This window comes from Schistocerca cancellata, chromosome 10 (genome assembly GCF_023864275.1).
Source record: "Schistocerca cancellata isolate TAMUIC-IGC-003103 chromosome 10, iqSchCanc2.1, whole genome shotgun sequence".
Taxonomy (NCBI): domain Eukaryota; kingdom Metazoa; phylum Arthropoda; class Insecta; order Orthoptera; family Acrididae; genus Schistocerca; species Schistocerca cancellata.
In genome coordinates this window covers 211878252-211896743 of record NC_064635.1, presented here as the reverse complement: position 1 = coordinate 211896743, position 18492 = coordinate 211878252, and the positions used below count along the sequence as shown (strand labels likewise).

Here is an 18492-nt window from a genome sequence, read left to right as displayed (position 1 = left end):
GTGGAACGGCTTGCCATGCCATTTCCACCTGGCGCCTCAGTTGGACCAGCGTTCGTGCTGGACGTGCAGACCGCGTGAAACGACGCTTCATCCAGTCCCAAACATGCTCGATGGGGGACAGATCCGGAGATCTTGCTGGCCAGGGTAGTTGACTTACACCTTCTAGAGCACGTTGGGTGGCACGGGATACATGCGGACGTGCATTGTCCTGTTGGAACAGCAAGTTCCCTTGCCGGTCTAGGAATGGTAGAACGATGGGTTCGATGACGGTTTGGATGTACCGTGCACTATTCAGTGTCCCCTCGACGATCACCAGTGGTGTACGGCCAGTGTAGGAGATCGCTCCCCACACCATGATGCCGGGTGTTGGCCCTGTGTGCCTCGGTCGTATGCAGTCCTGATTGTGGCGCTCACCTGCACGGCGCCAAACACGCATACGACCATCATTGGCACCAAGGCAGAAGCGACTCTCATCGCTGAAGACGACACGTCTCCATTCGTCCCTCCATTCACGCCTGTCGCGACACCACTGGAGGCGGGCTGCACGATTTTGGGGCGTGAGCGGAAGACGGCCTAACGGCGTGCGGGACCGTTGCCCAGCTTCATGGAGACGGTTGCGAATGGTCCTCGCCGATACCCCAGGAGCAACAGTGTCCCTAATTTGCTGGGAAGTGGCGGTGCGGTCCCCTACGGCACTGCGTAGGATCCTACGGTCTTGGCGTGCATCCGTGCGTCGCTGCGGTCCGGTCCCAGGTCGACGGGCACGTGCACCTTCCGCCGACCACTGGCGACAACATCGATGTACTGTGGAGACCTCACGCCCCACGTGTTGAGCAATTCGGCGGTACGTCCACCCGGCCTCCCGCATGCCCACTATACGCCCTCGCTCAAAGTCCGTCAACTGCACATACGGTTCACGTCCACGCTGTCGCGGCATGCTACCAGTGTTAAAGACTGCGATGGAGCTCCGTATGCCACGGCAAACTGGCTGACACTGACGGCGGCGGTGCACAAATGCTGCGCAGCTAGCGCCATTCGACGGCCAACACCGCGGTTCCTGGTGTGTCCGCTGTGCCGTGCGTGTGGTCATTGCTTGTACAGCCCTCTCGCAGTGTCCGGAGCAAGTATGGTGGGTCTGACACACCGGTGTCAATGTGTACTTTTTTCCATTTCCAGGAGTGTAGTTATAAGTTCTAGGGGAGTGATGACCTCAGATGTTGAGTCCCATAGTGCTCAGAGCCATTTGAACCATTTGTACAAACTCTAGGGATTGATCGATGAGACGTGTAATGAACTTGTGTCCGGAGATGCACGGTTTCCATGCTGGAGACCATTTATTGAATCGTACTTTGTTACAGAAACTGCGGTCTAATATGCGCTGTACCATGCGGCCACAGTTATGCGTGGTTTCCTCCTAGATGGTGGTACTGTTCCTCGTACGTCGTGCCCTAGCGCCCTCTGCTGCCACAGTAATTCGCAATGTTGTGTCGGATCCAATTCTCTTGCTGACTCACCTTGTAGCGCATGTGATACAGCGTTGTACGCAATGGTTCCCTATTCGAATCGAGAGGTTGCCGATATGGTGTTTCCCTTACAGACGGCAACTGACAGTGGGCAGCAAGGTTGTATCAGGAGACCTATCCCCGCCGACAGCGACCGCAGCATTCAGTGTTTGCAACAGCGTTTCGCCGTTTGTCTGAGACGAGGTCGTTTCAGGAAGGACGCACCCGAAGTCTTCGGATAGCAGACTTGCAGGAAAATGTGATTAACACTGTGGAAGGTGACCGCAGTGTCAGTACCAGCCAGTTCGCCTGCCAGTACAGGGTAAGCCAGACGAACCGTTCGAAGCATTCTCGGAGGCAGTGGTTACTACCCGTATCTCGTACAGTGGGTGCAGGCCTTACTAGCGACAGACTTTCCACGATGGGTGCAGTTTTCTCACTGGTTTGTGAGCTGCATCTCGCTCACAGACGAGACCAGCTTTACACGGAGTGGTACCTTCAACATCCGTAACAGTCGTCTGTGGGATACCGTGGCGAGCCTCCGCGGTGTGGTGACAGCGAATCATCAGCATCGGTGGAGCCGGAATGTGTGGGCCGGGTAATTAGCGGCCGCATTTTGGGACCAGTTTTCTCACTGGTTTGTGAGCTGCATCTTGCTCACAGACGAGACCAGCTTTACACGGAGTGGTACCTTCAACATCCGTAACAGTCGTCTGTGGGATACCGTGCGGACCCCGCGCGGTGTGGTGACAGAGAATCATCAGCATCGGTGCAGCCGGAATGTGTGGGCCGGGTAATTAGCGGCCGTATTTTGGGACCAGTCGCCTAACAGACCCGAACTATCGGCGTTTCTTGCGGGTGACATTTCCTCTCCAGCTGGAAGAAGCGCCATCGATGATTCGAAAGGTGATGTGGCTGCTACACAATGGTGCATTAGCCCACTTGACCTTTAACGTCCGGACGCATCTCAGTCGTGTCTTTCCTGGTCGATGGATCGTGTGAGGAGCTCCAGTTGCACGGCCTGCTCGTTCACTGGATCTCAACCCGTGCGTACACGCATGCGGCTGCACAGCTCAGCGCGTGTTAGACAACGGCCTCTGTAACAATGTATGATTGAATAAATGGTCTGTAACATGGAAACAATGCATTTCCGGACATAAGTTTGCGAGGTGCCGGGGCAAGCAGTGTATTTAACACTAAATTCCTCCAGAATCTCCATATGTAAATGATCCTCTAAGCCCCCCCTATTGTAACTCCGACTTTTGCTGTTGCACATGGATTAAAAAATATATGTGAACTGACTGTAATCAACCCTGCAAGTGGAGTAGAAAAGAGTTTGGCACCTGCAATAATTTAATTTGATAACTAAGTTAAATAAAGGAAGGTTTCATTAACGTAGTGAGAAATGATGGGTTGCTCTACTGATTAACAGAATGAAAGTTCTGTCCAAAATAACAATATGATTTACTAAGACTAAACACAAAATAATAAACAAAATAATAAAAACATGAAACATTTATAATACATCAAATTGGCTCAAATTGGATACTCAAACAAACGCTATGAAGGTGTTGTTGTCCCTAAACTAGATTGTTAGGTTTAAGACGAAGTGGTATGTGGAGCCAATTCCTTGCCACTCAAATCGTAAGAGAGACACACACAGCTAACCCAACATTAATTGCTGCTACTCAAGACAGAACAAAGTTAGAAAAAGACGAACAGGCGCGCTCTGCTGAGCTCTGATTATCACCTAGGAAAATCCCTATCTGCCGGTGCTGCAGACATACATTACCAAACTGTCTTCTTAACTGCCAGAACACGATCTGGCGTACCGGAGGCGCTGGCTGGTTGCTTCGACGTCCTCGACCGAAAGGCGAGAGCCGACTACCTAGAGCACCCGTACAGGCCGAACACACAACATTCCCGCCCCCACGACAGTGGCCGTGGTTAAACGTTCCAATCAGCAACTCGAAAACCGGCGGAAAATTCCACTCTATTGCCGGAGCACTACCATTCCACCAATGGAGATTCTTGGCGTCAATTTCTGCGCTGATTTTGCTACGTCACGGAGCTATGGCCTGAGCAAGCCAATCACAGTTACTATTTTGCAGAAAGCGCGGGAATTTTCCCGCCACAACTGCCTGGGTACACAAGTCTTTCCCACGCCTCGCTGGTAGCCCGCCAGAAAGTGTTTTCGCTAAGTTTCTGCGAAGTAACGGAACCTCTAGCCCAGCCGCTACTTCAGACCCCTCCGGGCGTGTCTTTTGACAATGTCGGCGTCTGCAAAGCATTCACTCGACTTCCTCACACCCGTCGGCTTAACGCTTTCCAGATCAGCAGAGCCCGCCTGTCACCGGACCACCCGGGTGACGAGAGACGCTGCGTGGGAAGTCCGCGTGTGAAGGAATAGCGACTTTTCACTGCATGCAATTAGAGAGGAAAATCGTAAGATAGATATATGAGAGGGGGCTCATGCCACCTCTCAAGTACATTAGACTTTTATTGTTGCGTATCCTGTCATCGATCAACCCCTAGAGTTTGTACAAGGTGACAAAAATTTCCCTGCATAAGTAATTAACTTTTTACGAAACCCAGAGTGGGCGAGTTCCATTCCCACCTGGCCAATTTTTTACATTGTTTGCATACTAGCTTTTTGTTTTTTTTTTTAATTTGCTGGGCACGAGCTCTGAGCGGCCTCTTGTGTTCGCAGCACCTCAACAAGAGGTACAAGGCGAACGTGCCGCTGGTGCTGATGGACTCGTTCAACACGGACGAGGACACGCAGAAGGTGATCCGCAAGTACCGGGGGCTGCAGGTCGAGATCCACACGTTCAACCAGAGCTGCTACCCGCGCGTCAACCGCGACTCGCTGCTGCCCATCGCCAAGACGTGCGCCGTGGACGCCGACATCGACGCGTAAGCTCCGCCAGCCGCCTCTGCCGTGTGCGACCAGTCGTCGCCCGCTGTACTCACTCCGTTTCCTCCGTTGCAGGTGGTACCCGCCCGGTCACGGAGACTTCTACGAAAGCTTCCAGAGTTCCGGTCTCCTGCGGAAATTCATCGACCAGGTACCGTGCTCCCTTTACTATTCTGTCTGTCCCAAATATAATTTAAGCATTTCAACAACACATAAATCGCATAGTGAATTTGCACACTACAGCTGACTGTGTGCTGATCTCCGACTTTTATGGCAGAATAAAACTGTGTGTGGGACGCGAAAATAGGACAAGTCGACAAGTTCTCTACTGTTTGAGCTACGCGACTCACGACATATACGAACGGAGTTCGATAAGTAGTACAACACTTTTTTTTTCCGAAAGAAGGTCGGTTTCATTCGGGATTCCAATACAGCCCCGCTCTTTTTGGCCACAAAACCGTATTTTCCAACATAATCTCCGTTCAAAGCGACGGCCTTACTCAACCTTACTGGACGAGCCCGTCACTGGTCGACGTTGGAGCCAGCTTGTTGCTGCTGCGCCAGTAACCTCCCCGTCACCCACGTGCTGCTTCCAGCGGAGTGCACCGTTAATATAGCCAAAGAGATGGGAGTCGGAACGTGCGAGATCCGGGCTGCAGGGTGGATGAGGAAGAACTGTCCGATGAAGTTTTTGGCGCTTCTCTCGGAAGCGCAGCACTGCGAACAGAGACGGGCAATTGAACGGCGAGGTGCCTGTGGTCCGTCGATGACCTCGGATGACGGCGTCCGCGCGTTCCGACACTGCAGGAGTCGCAGCTGTGTGCGACCTCGTCGTGGTGGTGACAGACGACTCGCCGCGCTTTTGTTCACTGCCAGGTCTCCGTAGACATACGGCAAGCCGTACGAATATCTGCGATGCTCTGGTTTTCCGCAAAAAGAAACGCAGTGACTGCTCTCTGCTAGGAACGCACCCCCGTTACAGACGCCGTTTTGATGGCTACGTACACCGCCGTCATCTGTCGGAGCTTCGTGAAAATATGGAGGCTGAGACAGGAGCGGCCCACGGCGCCCCGCAACAAATTCCTCATTCTTCCGAGCGAAACTGGCCGACGAGAAATGCGTCGCATCGCCAGCCTACTGAACGACCGTCGTACTCTTCACGTAAAACTGTCAGGTCGAACCGTGACTCGTGCTTGGGTAGCTTCTGGTACAGCAGTTGCCTGCGAAAGGCAAAGATCCCAGCTTCGCATCCCCGTCCGCACACAGTTTTAATCTCTCAGCAAAGTTTCAACACATAATTCGTTTAACAATCCTGTTACAACCGCATTCTCCACAGTTATTTACTACACACAGTCACGAGTTTAATTATGCGTATGTCCACTGCTCAGGTTTTGAAAGTATGTTTTGAAAGTGTCATGCATGTCGCATGACCATCTGCAACAGTTCTACATGTACACGGATACTCTGAAAATCACATTTAAGTGGCTGGCAGAGGGCTGTTCTTATGAAAGTTCGCTGGTTACCGTGCTAGTGCTGTCTTCGAGGGTAGCGGATGCCCGCGATTTATCACTGTAGACTCTAGTCTTTAGGGAAACCCAAAAGAAAAAAAAATTAGGGGTCGAGAGATTTGGCTGTCTCGGTAGGCAACTAGTGTTTCTGTTATGAGAATGACCCGACCAGGATACATCTGTCGAACAAGTGCCATGGTCGAGCAAGCAGGATGTGCAGTCTTCCTGAAACCACAGTTAATTGGTTCGCATAGCCAATCATTGTCTCAGGCAACTTTCTAACATGGAACACGGAAAGTAGCAGTCGTGTCTTCTGTATTTTCAAAAAGAAACGGGCCAAACACACGATACGGCAGTTCTGTTTATTGGTAAAGCCACTGACACCAAAATGAATTTCTTGCGGAAATTGGATTGTTCTGGGGACAAGAGAAATTCATTTACAAACTGCATTCTTTTTGACAAGTCAGTAAACAATATTTGTTGGGAAATCTCAATTTTTAGGGATATATGTGCGCAAGTCAGCTGTTAAAATTCTGTGTAACGAGGATTTGGGTGTGCCGAGTTCTTAGGACAGACCACGAAGTCACTGATACAGGGTGTTTCAAAAATGACCGGTATATTTGAAACGGCAATAAAAGCTAAACGAGCAGCGATAAAAATACACCGTTTGTTGCAATATGCTTGGGACAACAGTACATTTTCAGGCGGACAAACTTTCGAAATTACAGTAGTTACAATTTTCAACAACAGCTGGCGCTGCAAGTGATGTGAACGATATAGAAGACAACGCAGTCTGTGGGTGCGCCATTCTGTACGTCGTCTTTCTGCTGTAAGCGTGTGCTGTTCACAACGTGCAAGTGTGCTGTAGACAACATGGTTTATTCCTTAGAACAGAGGATTTTTCTGGTGTTGGAATTCCACCGCCTAGAATACAATGTTGTTGCAACAAGACGAAGTTTTCAACTGAGGTTTAATGTAGCCAAAGGACCGAAAAGCGATACAATGAAGGATCTGTTTGAAAAATTTCAACGGACTGGGAACGTGACGGATGAACGTGCCGGAAAGGTAGGGCGAATGCGTGCGGCAACCACGGAGGGCAACGCGCAGCTAGTGCAGCAGGTGATCCGACAGCGGCCTCGGGTTTCCGTTCGCCGTGTTGCAGCTGCGGTCCAAATGACGCCAACGTCCACATATCGTCTCGTGCGCCAGAGTTTACACCTCTATCCGTACAAAATTCGAACGCGGCAACCCCTCAGCGCCGCTACCATTGCTGCACGAGAGACATTCGCTAACGGTATAGTGCCCAGGATTGATGACGGCGATATGCATGTGGGCAGCATTTGGTTTACTGACGAAGCTTATTTTTACCTGGACGGCTTCGTCAATAAACAGAACTGGCGCATATGGGGAACCGAAAAGCCCCATGTTGCAGTCCCATCGTCCCTGCATCCTCAAAAAGTACTGGTCTGGGCCGCCATTTCTTCCAAAGGAATCATTGGCCCATTTTTCAGATCCGAAACGATTACTGCATCACGCTATCTGGACATTCTTCGTGAATTTGTGGCGGTACAAACTGCCTTAGACGACACTGCGAACACCTCGTGGTTTATGCAAGATGGTGCCCGGCCACATCGCACGGCCGACGTCTTTAATTTCCTCAATGAAGATTTCGATGATCGTGTGATTGCTTTGGGCTATCCGAAACATACAGGAGGCGGCGTGGATTGGCCTCCCTATTCGCCAGACATGAACCCCTGTGACTTCTTTCTGTGGGGACACTTGAAAGACCAGGTGTACCGCCAGAATCCAGAAACAATTGAACAGCTGAAGCAGTACATCTCATCTGCATGTGAAGCCATTCCGCCAGACACGTTGTCAAAAGTTTCGGGTAATTTCATTCAGAGACTACGCCATATTATTGCTACGCATGGCGGATATGTGGAAAATATCGTACTATAGAGTTTCCCAGACCGCAGCGCCATCTGTTGTTGAAAATTGTAACTACTGTAATTTCGAAAGTTTGTCTGCCTGAAAATGCACTGTTGTCCCAAGCATATTGCAACAAACGGTGTATTTCTATCGCTGCTCGTTTAGTTTTTATTGCCGTTTCAAATATACCGGTCATTTTTGAAACACCGTGTATGTTGGCGTTGCCGATATTCGCACCGCCCCCGCAAGGATTGTGAACGTTCCCAGCTGAGTCTGTTGGCAACATTACCGATACCGTGGAGCTCATACACGCAGCTTTCTGTGACGTGTTTTTATGGTGCAGTATAAACGTTAAATTTTCTATTGTATGCCAGTTCGGCTTGTACAACGCTTAGTGCACGTCCGAAGTGGGCTAGTGTTTAACTCCAGCAGCACCTTCTTTATGACTCCACCTATTTACGAGTAGTCTCTAAGGTCACAGTAACAAGCTGCAAAACCTTCTACTGGGAGAGACGATCAGAAACGCGCGGACGGTCGCACTTCGTCCGAAGTCGAGACGTAATAATTCATTCTTATTAAATCAGTCCTTTGACTGGTTTGATGCTGTCTTCAGTCCTTCCTTGCCTTCTGCTACCCTTCTCGATCTCCACGTAACTAATACATCCAATATTTTCTGTTAACCAAGTATTTACGCTTCCGAGGCATGCGTATCCAAAGGAACAGGCACTGCAGCGACTACAGCCGTTGTGAAATACGTAAAATGCTTCCTCAGTTGCGAATAAAAGCAAGCACAGCTGTATAATGAAAATTTGTGCCCGACCGGGACTCGACGCCCCGGCCGCCTTAGCCGCGCGCGGCCCTCGGCGTGCCGCCGTTCCTGCTTCACTGCCTGCACTCACACACGCACTCTCTCACTCGTACATACGGCAGGCCGTTTTAGTAAGTCGCCGCCTGGTATCGCCAGGTAAATACACCACTGCAGTGCGTATGATAAGAAAGACGGTGCTATGTGCCTTCGGACACGCACGCTATTTTTCGCTGTCTTCCTTCCCTCATACAGCTGACGGTTGTTCGCATTCGCAACTGCAAATACATTTTGATGTGTTGGCAAATGTGCCAACACCTTGTAGATAGAGGAGGCTGAAATGCACGCTAACTAACGCAGACGGGCGTGAATTCTGGAACAGGATACGTTATGAATGCACTAAAGAAAAGTACGTAGCTAAGTTAATACTCAACTTTATTTCATCCTTGTGGTACATCGTTCTTGACTATACAAATGAGACTCTCTCCTGATATGGTTAATGGCGCCTTGCTAGGTCGTAGCCATGGACGTAGCTGAAGGCTATTCTAACGGTCTCTAGGCAAATGAGAGAAAGGCTTCGTCAGTGTAGTCGCTAGCAAAGTCGTCGTACAACTGGGGCGAGTGCTAGTCCGTCTTTCTAGACCTGCCATGTGGTGGCGCTAGGTCTGCAATTACTGACAGTGGCGACACGCGGGTCCGACATGTACTAATGGACCGCGGCCGATTTAAAGCTACCACCTAGCAAGTGTGGTGTCTGGCGGTGACACCACACATTTTATATACTTCTGTCGGTTATTGCACCGCGTCATTGTGAAATGCTAAAAATCTCATAGAGACGACTACTAATGGACATAATCTTGTGCACTACTCGACTGTATTAATGCGACACACCCACACGAAAACGTTATATGTCTGTACTGGCTGGTTTGTGACGTGAAACTCGAGGTTCGTGATAAATGGTAATAGCGTGGCTAACAAATATGTTGCAGCCTGTTTGGACTATGTTTTGGGACATGTTTTCGTTCTTAAAACATGTTTGCGGCGGTCCTCTTCAGGGCGACTAGACTGATCCTCTGACTTATACGTACCACCTGAGTTAGGTTGCCGGGTGACGACCGAATCCGTTTTCTGAACGTTATCGGCCAATTCGTAGTAAAGTTTTGGGTGGCTGCATGGTACGCCGTCGCCTGTGTCGCTAACAAGGGAACCTCCCCATCGCACCCCCCTCAGATTTAATTATAATTTGGCACAGTGGATAGGGCTTGAAAAATTGAACACAGATCAATCGAGAAAACAGGAAGCAGTTGTGTGGAACTATGAAAAAAATTAGTAAAATATACAAACTGAGAAGTCCATGCGAAGAGAGGCAACATCAAGGACACTGGCAGGCAAGGAGCGCCGTGGTCCGGTGGTTAGCAAGAGCAGCTGCGGAACGAGAGGTCCTAGGTTCAAGTCTCCCTCGAGTGAAAAGTTTAAGTTTTTATTTTCAGTTTATGTGACAAACTCTTATGTTTTCATCACTTTTTTGGGAGTGATTAACACATCCACAAGAAAACCTAAATCGGGCAAGGTACAAGAATCTTTTCACCCATTCGTCAAGTGCACAAGTTAGGTGGGTCGACAACATATTCCTGTCATGCGACGCACATGCCGTCACCAGTGTCGTTTAGAATATATCAGACGTGTTTTCCTGTGGTGGAATCGGTTGACCTATGACCTTGCGATCAAATGTTTTCGGTTCCCATTGGAGAGGCACGTCATTTCGTCTACTAAACGCACGGTTTTGCGGTGCGGTCGCAAAACACAGACACTAAACTTATTGCAGTGAACAGAGACGTCAATGAACGAACGGACACATCATAACTTTGCGAAAATAAGGAAAGTAAAAATTTCAGTGGAGGGCAGATTTGAACCAAGGACCTCTCGTTCCGCAGTTGTTCACGCTAACCACGTGACCACGGCGCTCCTCGCCTCACATTGCCCTTAATATTGCCTATCTTACGCATGGACGACCCAGTTTGTATATTTTGCTTATTTTTTCATAGTTCCACACAACTTCTTCCTGTTTTCTCTATTGATCTGTGTTCAGTTTTTCAAGGCCTATACATTGTGCCAACTTATAACTAAATCTGAGGGGGGTGCGATGGGGATGTTCCCTTGTAAGCAGTAGCCCGCCGCCAGCTCGTAGCCAGGGCAGTACTTTCCTGTCGCGGGACGTCGACACCGTCCTGTGCTCGTTTGCTCTCACGTTGCCCAACCCGTGTCTCGTGGAGCTGCTGGCTGGCCGACACGAGCGGCGCCACGGACTGGGGTCACCGGCAGACAAGCCTTCGGCATTTTTAAAATTTTCCCGGCGAACTGGCAGTTGTCCAGTCGAAATATCGTGGATGTAAGATAACAACGGCCGGCTGCAAGCCCGAAATCTTTTTGAATAAGCCTTCGGCAACTTGTAGCCACCCTCCCCGTTCATACTGTTAGGGTTTTCAGTCATTCCGGTGGCGTCTCTTATTTTAATTGTAGAAAATAGATACCGACAGCCATAATTTTATTTATTTAGCTACCAGTTTCGGAGGCTCATTGGCATTATCTTTAGGCCCCTAAACACACAGCTATTACAGAGACTATCGCATCCAACTGGATTCCATAGATTTCTTCGACCTTTCATACCTCTAAACGAAAAATTCTTAAATAAAATTACGGCTGTTGGCGTCTATTTTCTTCCTGTCTTCGACCAGTCGCAGTCCCATTCCACTCGCAAGAGATGGAGTCACACTACCGCTGCATCCAAAGACGTTCAGCAGGCTCACACACTTCTGGAAAACTGCTGGATCGGCAGCATTCCTGACGTCGTTTGGCTACTGCCGATTTCCTGTGCTGCTACAGTCATACTTAGTGCTGTGATACAGGGATGCAAATGTGTCGAGGCCCACGAAGCTTTCTGCAGATGCTCTCTGCTCTCGAGGCGTTTACCAATTTCGACCCGAGTGCGGCCAAGTCCGTGGTGGCTAAACCGCAAAACTGTTCAGTATGCGTGAGTCAGACCCGTCTGGGCCAACACAGCAAATCACCTGCACCCGAACATCGGCTGATACGCGGCTGAATTTGAGAGAAATCACTGTGCTAGCTCGGTAGCCGTGTATACAACTGTGGAAAAAAAGTGGGCTACGAAATAATTAAACATTCCAACAGCACCAACAGGGAAAATGGCTACAAGCTACGTATGGCATGGCTGCCGGCGATCCCAGTCCGGTTGGTAGCACGTGTTCGCCAACCAGCAGGTCCACGTGACCCAGGGCCAAGAGTATAAACAAGCAGCCACAAGAGAACCACCGTGCGGCACCGACGTCTCACTGCAGGGAAACATTAGCCCCGAGTACAAGCTGTTGCCTACCAGTTACCTGTCACAGACTACCGTACCGCCAGCCATCAACAGCAATCTTTACTATGAACAGGCCAAGGCATACCAGAATGTGAAGTCGGTGGCTACTTGACAACAGAAATAAGGCAGTATATACAGGGTGTTTCAAAAATGACCGGTATATTTGAAACGGCAATAAATACTAAACGAGCAGCGATAGAAATACACCGTTTGTTGCAATATGCTTGGGACAACAGTACATTTTCAGACAGACAAACTTTCGAAATTACAGTAGTTACAATTTTCAACAACAGATGGCGCTGCGGTCTGGGAAACTCTACTGTACGATATTTCCCACATATCCACCATGCGTAGCAATAATATGGCGTAGTCTCTGAATGAAATTACCCGAAACCTTTGACAACGTGTCTGGCGGAATGGCTTCACATGCAGATGAGATGTACTGCTTCAGCTGTTCAATTGTTTCTGGATTCTGGCGGTACACCTGGTATTTCAAGTGTCCCCACAGAAAGAAGTCACACGGGTTCATGTCTGGCGAATAGGGAGGCCAATCCACGCCGCCTCCTGTATGTTTCGGATAGCCCAAAGCAATCACACGATCATCGAAATATTCATTCAGGAAATTAAAGATGTTGGCCGTGCGATGTGGCCGGGCACCATCTTGCATAAACCACGAGGTGTTCGCAGTGTCGTCTAAGGCAGTTTGTACCGCCACAAATTCACGAAGAATGTCCAGATAGCGTGATGCAGTAATCGTTTCGGATCTGAAAAATGGGCCAATGATTCCTTTGGAAGAAATGGCGGCCCAGACCAGTACTTTTTGAGGATGCAGGGACGATGGGACTGCAACATGGGGCTTTTCGGTTCCCCATATGCGCCAGTTCTGTTTATTGACGAAGCCGTCCAGGTAAAAATACGCTTTGTCAGTAAACCAAATGCTGCCCACATGCATATCGCCGTCATCAATCCTGTGCACTATATCGTTAGCGAATGTCTCTCGTGCAGCAATGGTAGCGGCGCTGAGGGGTTGCCGCGTTTGAATTTTGTACGGATAGAGGTGTAAACTCTGGCGCACGAGACGATACGTGGACGTTGGCGTCATTTGGACCGCAGCTGCAACACGGCGAACGGAAACCCGAGGCCGCTGTCGGATCACCTGCTGCACTAGCTGCGCGTTGCCCTCTGTGGTTGCCGTACACGGTCGCCCTATCTTCCCGGCACGTTCATCCGTCACGTTCCCAGTCCGTTGAAATTTTTCAAACAGATAGTTTATTGTATCGCTTTTCGGTCCTTTGGTTACATTAAACCTCCGTTGAAAACTTCGTCTTGTTGCAACAATACTGTGTTCTAGGCGGTGGAATTCCAACACCAGAAAAATCCTCTGTTCTAAAGAATAAACCATGTTGTCTACAGCACACTTGCACGTTGTGAACAGCACACGCTTACAGCAGAAAGACGACGTACAGAATGGCGCACCCACAGACTGCGTTGTCTTCTATATCTTTCACATCACTTGCAGCGCCATCTGTTGTTGAAAATTGTAACTACTGTAATTTCGAAAGTTTGTCCGCCTGAAAATGTACTGTTGTCCCAAGCATATTGCAACAAACGGTGTATTTCTATCGCTGCTCGTTTAGTTTTTATTGCCGTTTCAAATATACCGGTCATTTTTGAAACACCCTGTAGGAGAAGTGTTTGGTACTACCTTGTAGATGACGCTAAAGAGAAGTGTGCTACAGAGTATTGCAACAACCGTGGTTGATGGGAAGTTACACAGGAGAGGAAATGATTAGCAAACACGTAAATACAGTAAACAAAAGTTTTGCTTAATGTGTACTTTTCTTCAAGCGTTGCGAAGAAAGCAAGAACAGCAACGTAGTCTACCTATCACAGAGAGCGTCCCGCCAGTGTGAGGCTCCTGGGTGAGCAAACGGTCGAAAGCTGAGTAAGAGTGAAGACTGTCGAAGACCGTGGCCGAGCTGCAGCAGCAAACGTTGCCCTTAGGTCGGGCGTGCATCACTGGGTCCGCAGGGTCCCCACGAGGCTGCTGCCAGCGTCCACTGGAAACGTACGCTTGCGTTCCTAACTGTGAGACGTCGGTGAGGGTGGCATCAATCTGTGATGCCACCAAAAGACCTTCACAAGAAACCAGCAGTTAGTCGCCCTGCAGATGACCGCCTTAAAGACGGTCGAAACGTCGGAATGTTCTTTGTGTTTCGGATTAGATCTAATACGCAAAATGATTTCGTTCCAGTCTTCTGTAGACTGTTTCGTGTATTCTGCTCTTTGACGCTACTGGAAGGTTTTTTTCCCTCTATCTTATGGTCGGTAGGAGCGGAAGTGCATTGTCCGTTCAAATGGTTCAAATGGCTCTGAGCACTATGGGACTTAACATCTGTGGTCATCAGTCCCCTAGAACTTAGAACTACTTAAACCTAACTAACCTAAGGGCATCACACACATCCATGCCCGAGGCAGGATTCGAACCTGCGACCGTAGAAGTCGCGCGGTTACAGACTGAGCGCCGAGAACCGCTAGACCACCGCGACCGGCATTGTCCGTTGGCACAGCTAGTAATGTTGTGGAAAGAAATGTTGTGTGTGTCGATGATAGTCGCAGAATTTGAAGTTCTGCCAGTTCGTAGTTTCAGTGTATTGTGGACGGTTTTTTCGGTGGTCAGTAGTCAAGGTTACCAGGTTAGTTTTTGTTCGAGAGTTATACCGAGGTAGTAGAGCGCTGCGTTAAGGTAGGTTTGAGGTTTATGAATTGTGAGCGGAATAATACGATGATGTTTGTGTTTTTGCAAGGTTGTTGGAAAGGCATCGAAGGTTACGGCATAAGGTGAAGTTTTTGAGATGAAGGTCATTATTTGTTTTTGGTTTCCTTTTTTGCGTTCGGACAGGATCAGACTGCCTATGATACACGACATGTTACAAATTATAGCGATTAACTCTTGGCCGGCCGCGGTGGTCTAGCTGTTCGAGGCGCTCAGTCCGGAACCGCGCGACTGCTACGGTCGCAGGTTCGAATCCTGCCTCGGGCATGTATGTATGTGTGTGATGTCCTTATGTTAGTTAGGTTTAAGTAGTTCTAAGTTCTGGGGCATGGAAAGCTGCATCAAACCAGTCTCAGGACTGAAGACCACAACAACAACAACAACAAGTTCTGGGGGACTGATGACCACAGATGTTTAGTCCCATAGTGCTCAGAGCCATTTGAACAATTTGATTAACTCTTACTTTAGTAAACAAAAGACATATTTAATCAAACATACATACACCCACGACTCACATTCCAAGCATAGACTAGTCCAATTAGATTATAATTGTGTTAATTAAATTGCGGCGATTATGCCAAATAGGAGTAAGTCTGTCATGAAAGGGAGTTTAATTACATGCTATCTGATACCTGTTCCCTATCAGCAGATAACATAAATCTTGCCTGCAGATCTCGTGCTATTTCTGGCATCATCAGATGACGACGCTAAAGCACGTGTTCGTGCCAGAAATAGTGATACGATAAGGAACGGTGGGAAGACCACAAGCAAGTGAAAGACCAGCAGTAATGGAATAACTATGTAATCAATTTTTAGAAACACATTTAAATGCGAGGTATACTTTTTACAACAGGGGACGACATCAATCCACACTTCTGCACTATTCGTCAGATAGCAGTTCCGCTGTGGGGAATACCAGCAACAAAGGATAAAACAGTCGCACAAGAAATAAAGATCGTCTAGAGCTTAGAGAGTCCTAACTAGCAGAATGTGAGAAGCCATCGGAGGTAAAGAGCATGAGATATAGTGATTGACCACGAATATAAAGGACGGTAAACACAGCGGTTCCTACTCCATCAGCATCGGTGTGCGACTTGTGCAGGCACTTTGTAGTGCAGGCTACGTGCTGCGTAGGCAGGCCTTGGCTCCTATGAATGTGATGGCAACTGACTACCACGAACGCCAGTGGAAAAGATGCAGGTAGCTGCTGTGAGGACAGACCTTGCTTCCTATGAATATGATGCTCTACTGTCTTGGTGGGTGAGGGTTATCGACACTGGTTTGCATCTGCAGTTTCTTTTCCACCTGTACGCCGAAAACCATTACAGATTTTAGACGGTCCCAGGAGAGAAATATACAGTGGATGGAAACCAATGTCCGAAACGCTCATCCACCGAGACAACAGTGCAACGCGTTCATAGGAGACGAGGCCTGTCTGTGCAGCAGGCAGCTCCGTCTTCTCCACTGGCGACCGTGGTAATCAGTGGCGATCACAAAACAATAAGCAACACTGCGAGGCGTTCTTCCTTCGCCCCGTCAGCGTACAGTCACGCTTGCTGACAAGGGGTTGCCTACTGGCAGGAGCCAGCGCCTGTAACTTCAACGCTCTGTAGCGTCATCGGATGACGTTTCCGGACAAGGGCTCCTATTCTCGATTTGTTCCTCAAGACACTCCCTACAATCTCTCAACGTTTGTCACAAAATTTATGGAAGACTCTGTATACTATTCACTTCCTTTTCAAGAGCAATATTTATCATATCTCAGAGTAATTACACTTAAGCGCCAAAGAAACTGGTATAGCACATGTAAACCGGCAGAAACGACGCTGAGGTCGGTAACACAAGTAAGACAAGTGCCTGGCGCAGCTGTTAGATCAGTTACTGGTAGGTTATCATATTTGAAAGTGGTATTATAGTCGGTGCACGAGCAATGGGACACAGTTTCTTCGAGATAGCGATTTTCCCGTATGACCACTTCACGAGTGTACCGTGAATATCAGGAATCAGGTAAAATATCAAATCTCTGAGATCGCTGCGGTCGGAAAAAGATCCTGGAAGGATGGGACCAACGACGATTGAAGACAATCGTTCAACATGACGGAATTGCAACCCTTCCGCATATTGCTGTACATTTCAGTGCTGGGCTATCAACAAGTGTCAGCGTGCGAACCATTCAACGAAACATCATCGGTATGGGCTTTTGGAGCCGAAAGCCCACTTGTGTACCCTTCATGACTGCATGACACAAAGCTTTACGCCTCGCCTGGGCCTGTCAACACCGCCATCTGACTGTTGATGACTGGAAACATGTTTCCTGGTCAGTACGGTCTCGTTTCAAACTGTGTCGAGAGGATGGACGTGCATGGGTATGGAGACAACCTCATGAATCCATGGGCCCTGTGTGGCAGCAGGAGATTGTTCGAGCTGGTGGAGGCTCTGTAATGGTGTGGGGCGTGTGCAGTTGGAGTGATAAGGGACCCCTGATAATCTAGATACGACTCTGGCACGGTGACACATATGCAAGCATCCTGTCTGATCAGCTGCATCCATTTATGTCCGTTGTGTATTCTGACGGGCAATTCCAGCAGGACAGTGGAACACTCCACACGTCCAGAATTGCTATATTGTGGCTTCAGGAACACTCTGAGTTTAAACACTCCCGCTGGCCACCAAACTCCCCAGATATCAACATTATTGAGCATATCTGGGATGCTTTGCGACGTGTTGTTGAGAAGAGATCTCCACCCCCTCGTACTCTTACAGATTTATGGACAGTCCTGAAGGATTCATGGTGTCATTTCCCTCCAGCACCAATTCAGATGTTGGTCAAGTCCATGCCACGTCGTGTTGCGGCACTTCTGCGTGTTCGTGGAGATTCTACACGATATCAGGCAGGTGTACTAGTTTCTTTGGCTCTTCAGTGTGTAAGGGGCGAGCGAAAAGTTTCTATTCGAGGGAGTACTGTCAAGAATAGGTATGGCAGTCATGTGGAATGTCCAAGAACAATGAGGCAACCATCGCACCAATGTACCAGGTTGAAGATAGCCATTTGGTAAAACGCTGTGTCGTGTTGCCTGAAGATGTTTGTAACTGCCGCTGCACATCGTCGTCCGACAGGAATAGTTGACCGTTCAAGGCCTTTCTTAAAGGACAAAAGCCATATAGTGGCCTGGGGAGAGATCAGGACTATACGGGGGGGAGGGGAGGGGGGGGGGGTTGCTCGATAGTCTCCCACTTGCGTTGGTAGAATTTCTGCGTGACACCACTTGCCACACGGGACGTGCGCTACCCCATAAGCTTGTAGCAACATTCCTGAACGGTGGTTGCCGATAGTCGTGGTGCGCCATATACGTGTTTCATTCTCCGATGTATGGCTACCGGTCTTTGTCCTTCGGAAATCAAGAAGAGAATAACACCCGTTAGTCCTGTTTCGCCGCATTTGGCAATAACATAGCCGTATTTCACGTCTTCGTATTTACATGTTTTGAGGCATCAAGGGATCACAAATTTAGCATTGGAGGGCAGCGTGGAGGGTAAAAATCGTAGAGGGAGACCAAGAGATGAATACACTAAGCAGATTCAGAAGGATGTAGGTTGCAGTAGGTACTGGGAGGTGAAGAAGCTTGCACAGAATAGAGTAGCATGGAGAGCTGCATAAAACCAGTCTCAGGACTGA

At 48.8% G+C, this 18492-nt stretch overlaps 1 protein-coding gene across 1 annotated transcript in view; it reads left to right on the top strand.

The window, feature by feature from the left end:
• The window catches only part of LOC126106547 (UTP--glucose-1-phosphate uridylyltransferase-like), a 120284-nt gene that overhangs the window by 59995 nt on the left and 41797 nt on the right, over window positions 1–18492 (top strand). Inside the window, exons 4-5 of the mRNA XM_049912886.1 lie at window positions 4213–4418; window positions 4495–4570. Coding sequence (XP_049768843.1) covers window positions 4213–4418; window positions 4495–4570 — 282 coding nt within the window. The remainder of the gene's footprint in view (window positions 1–4212; window positions 4419–4494; window positions 4571–18492) is intronic.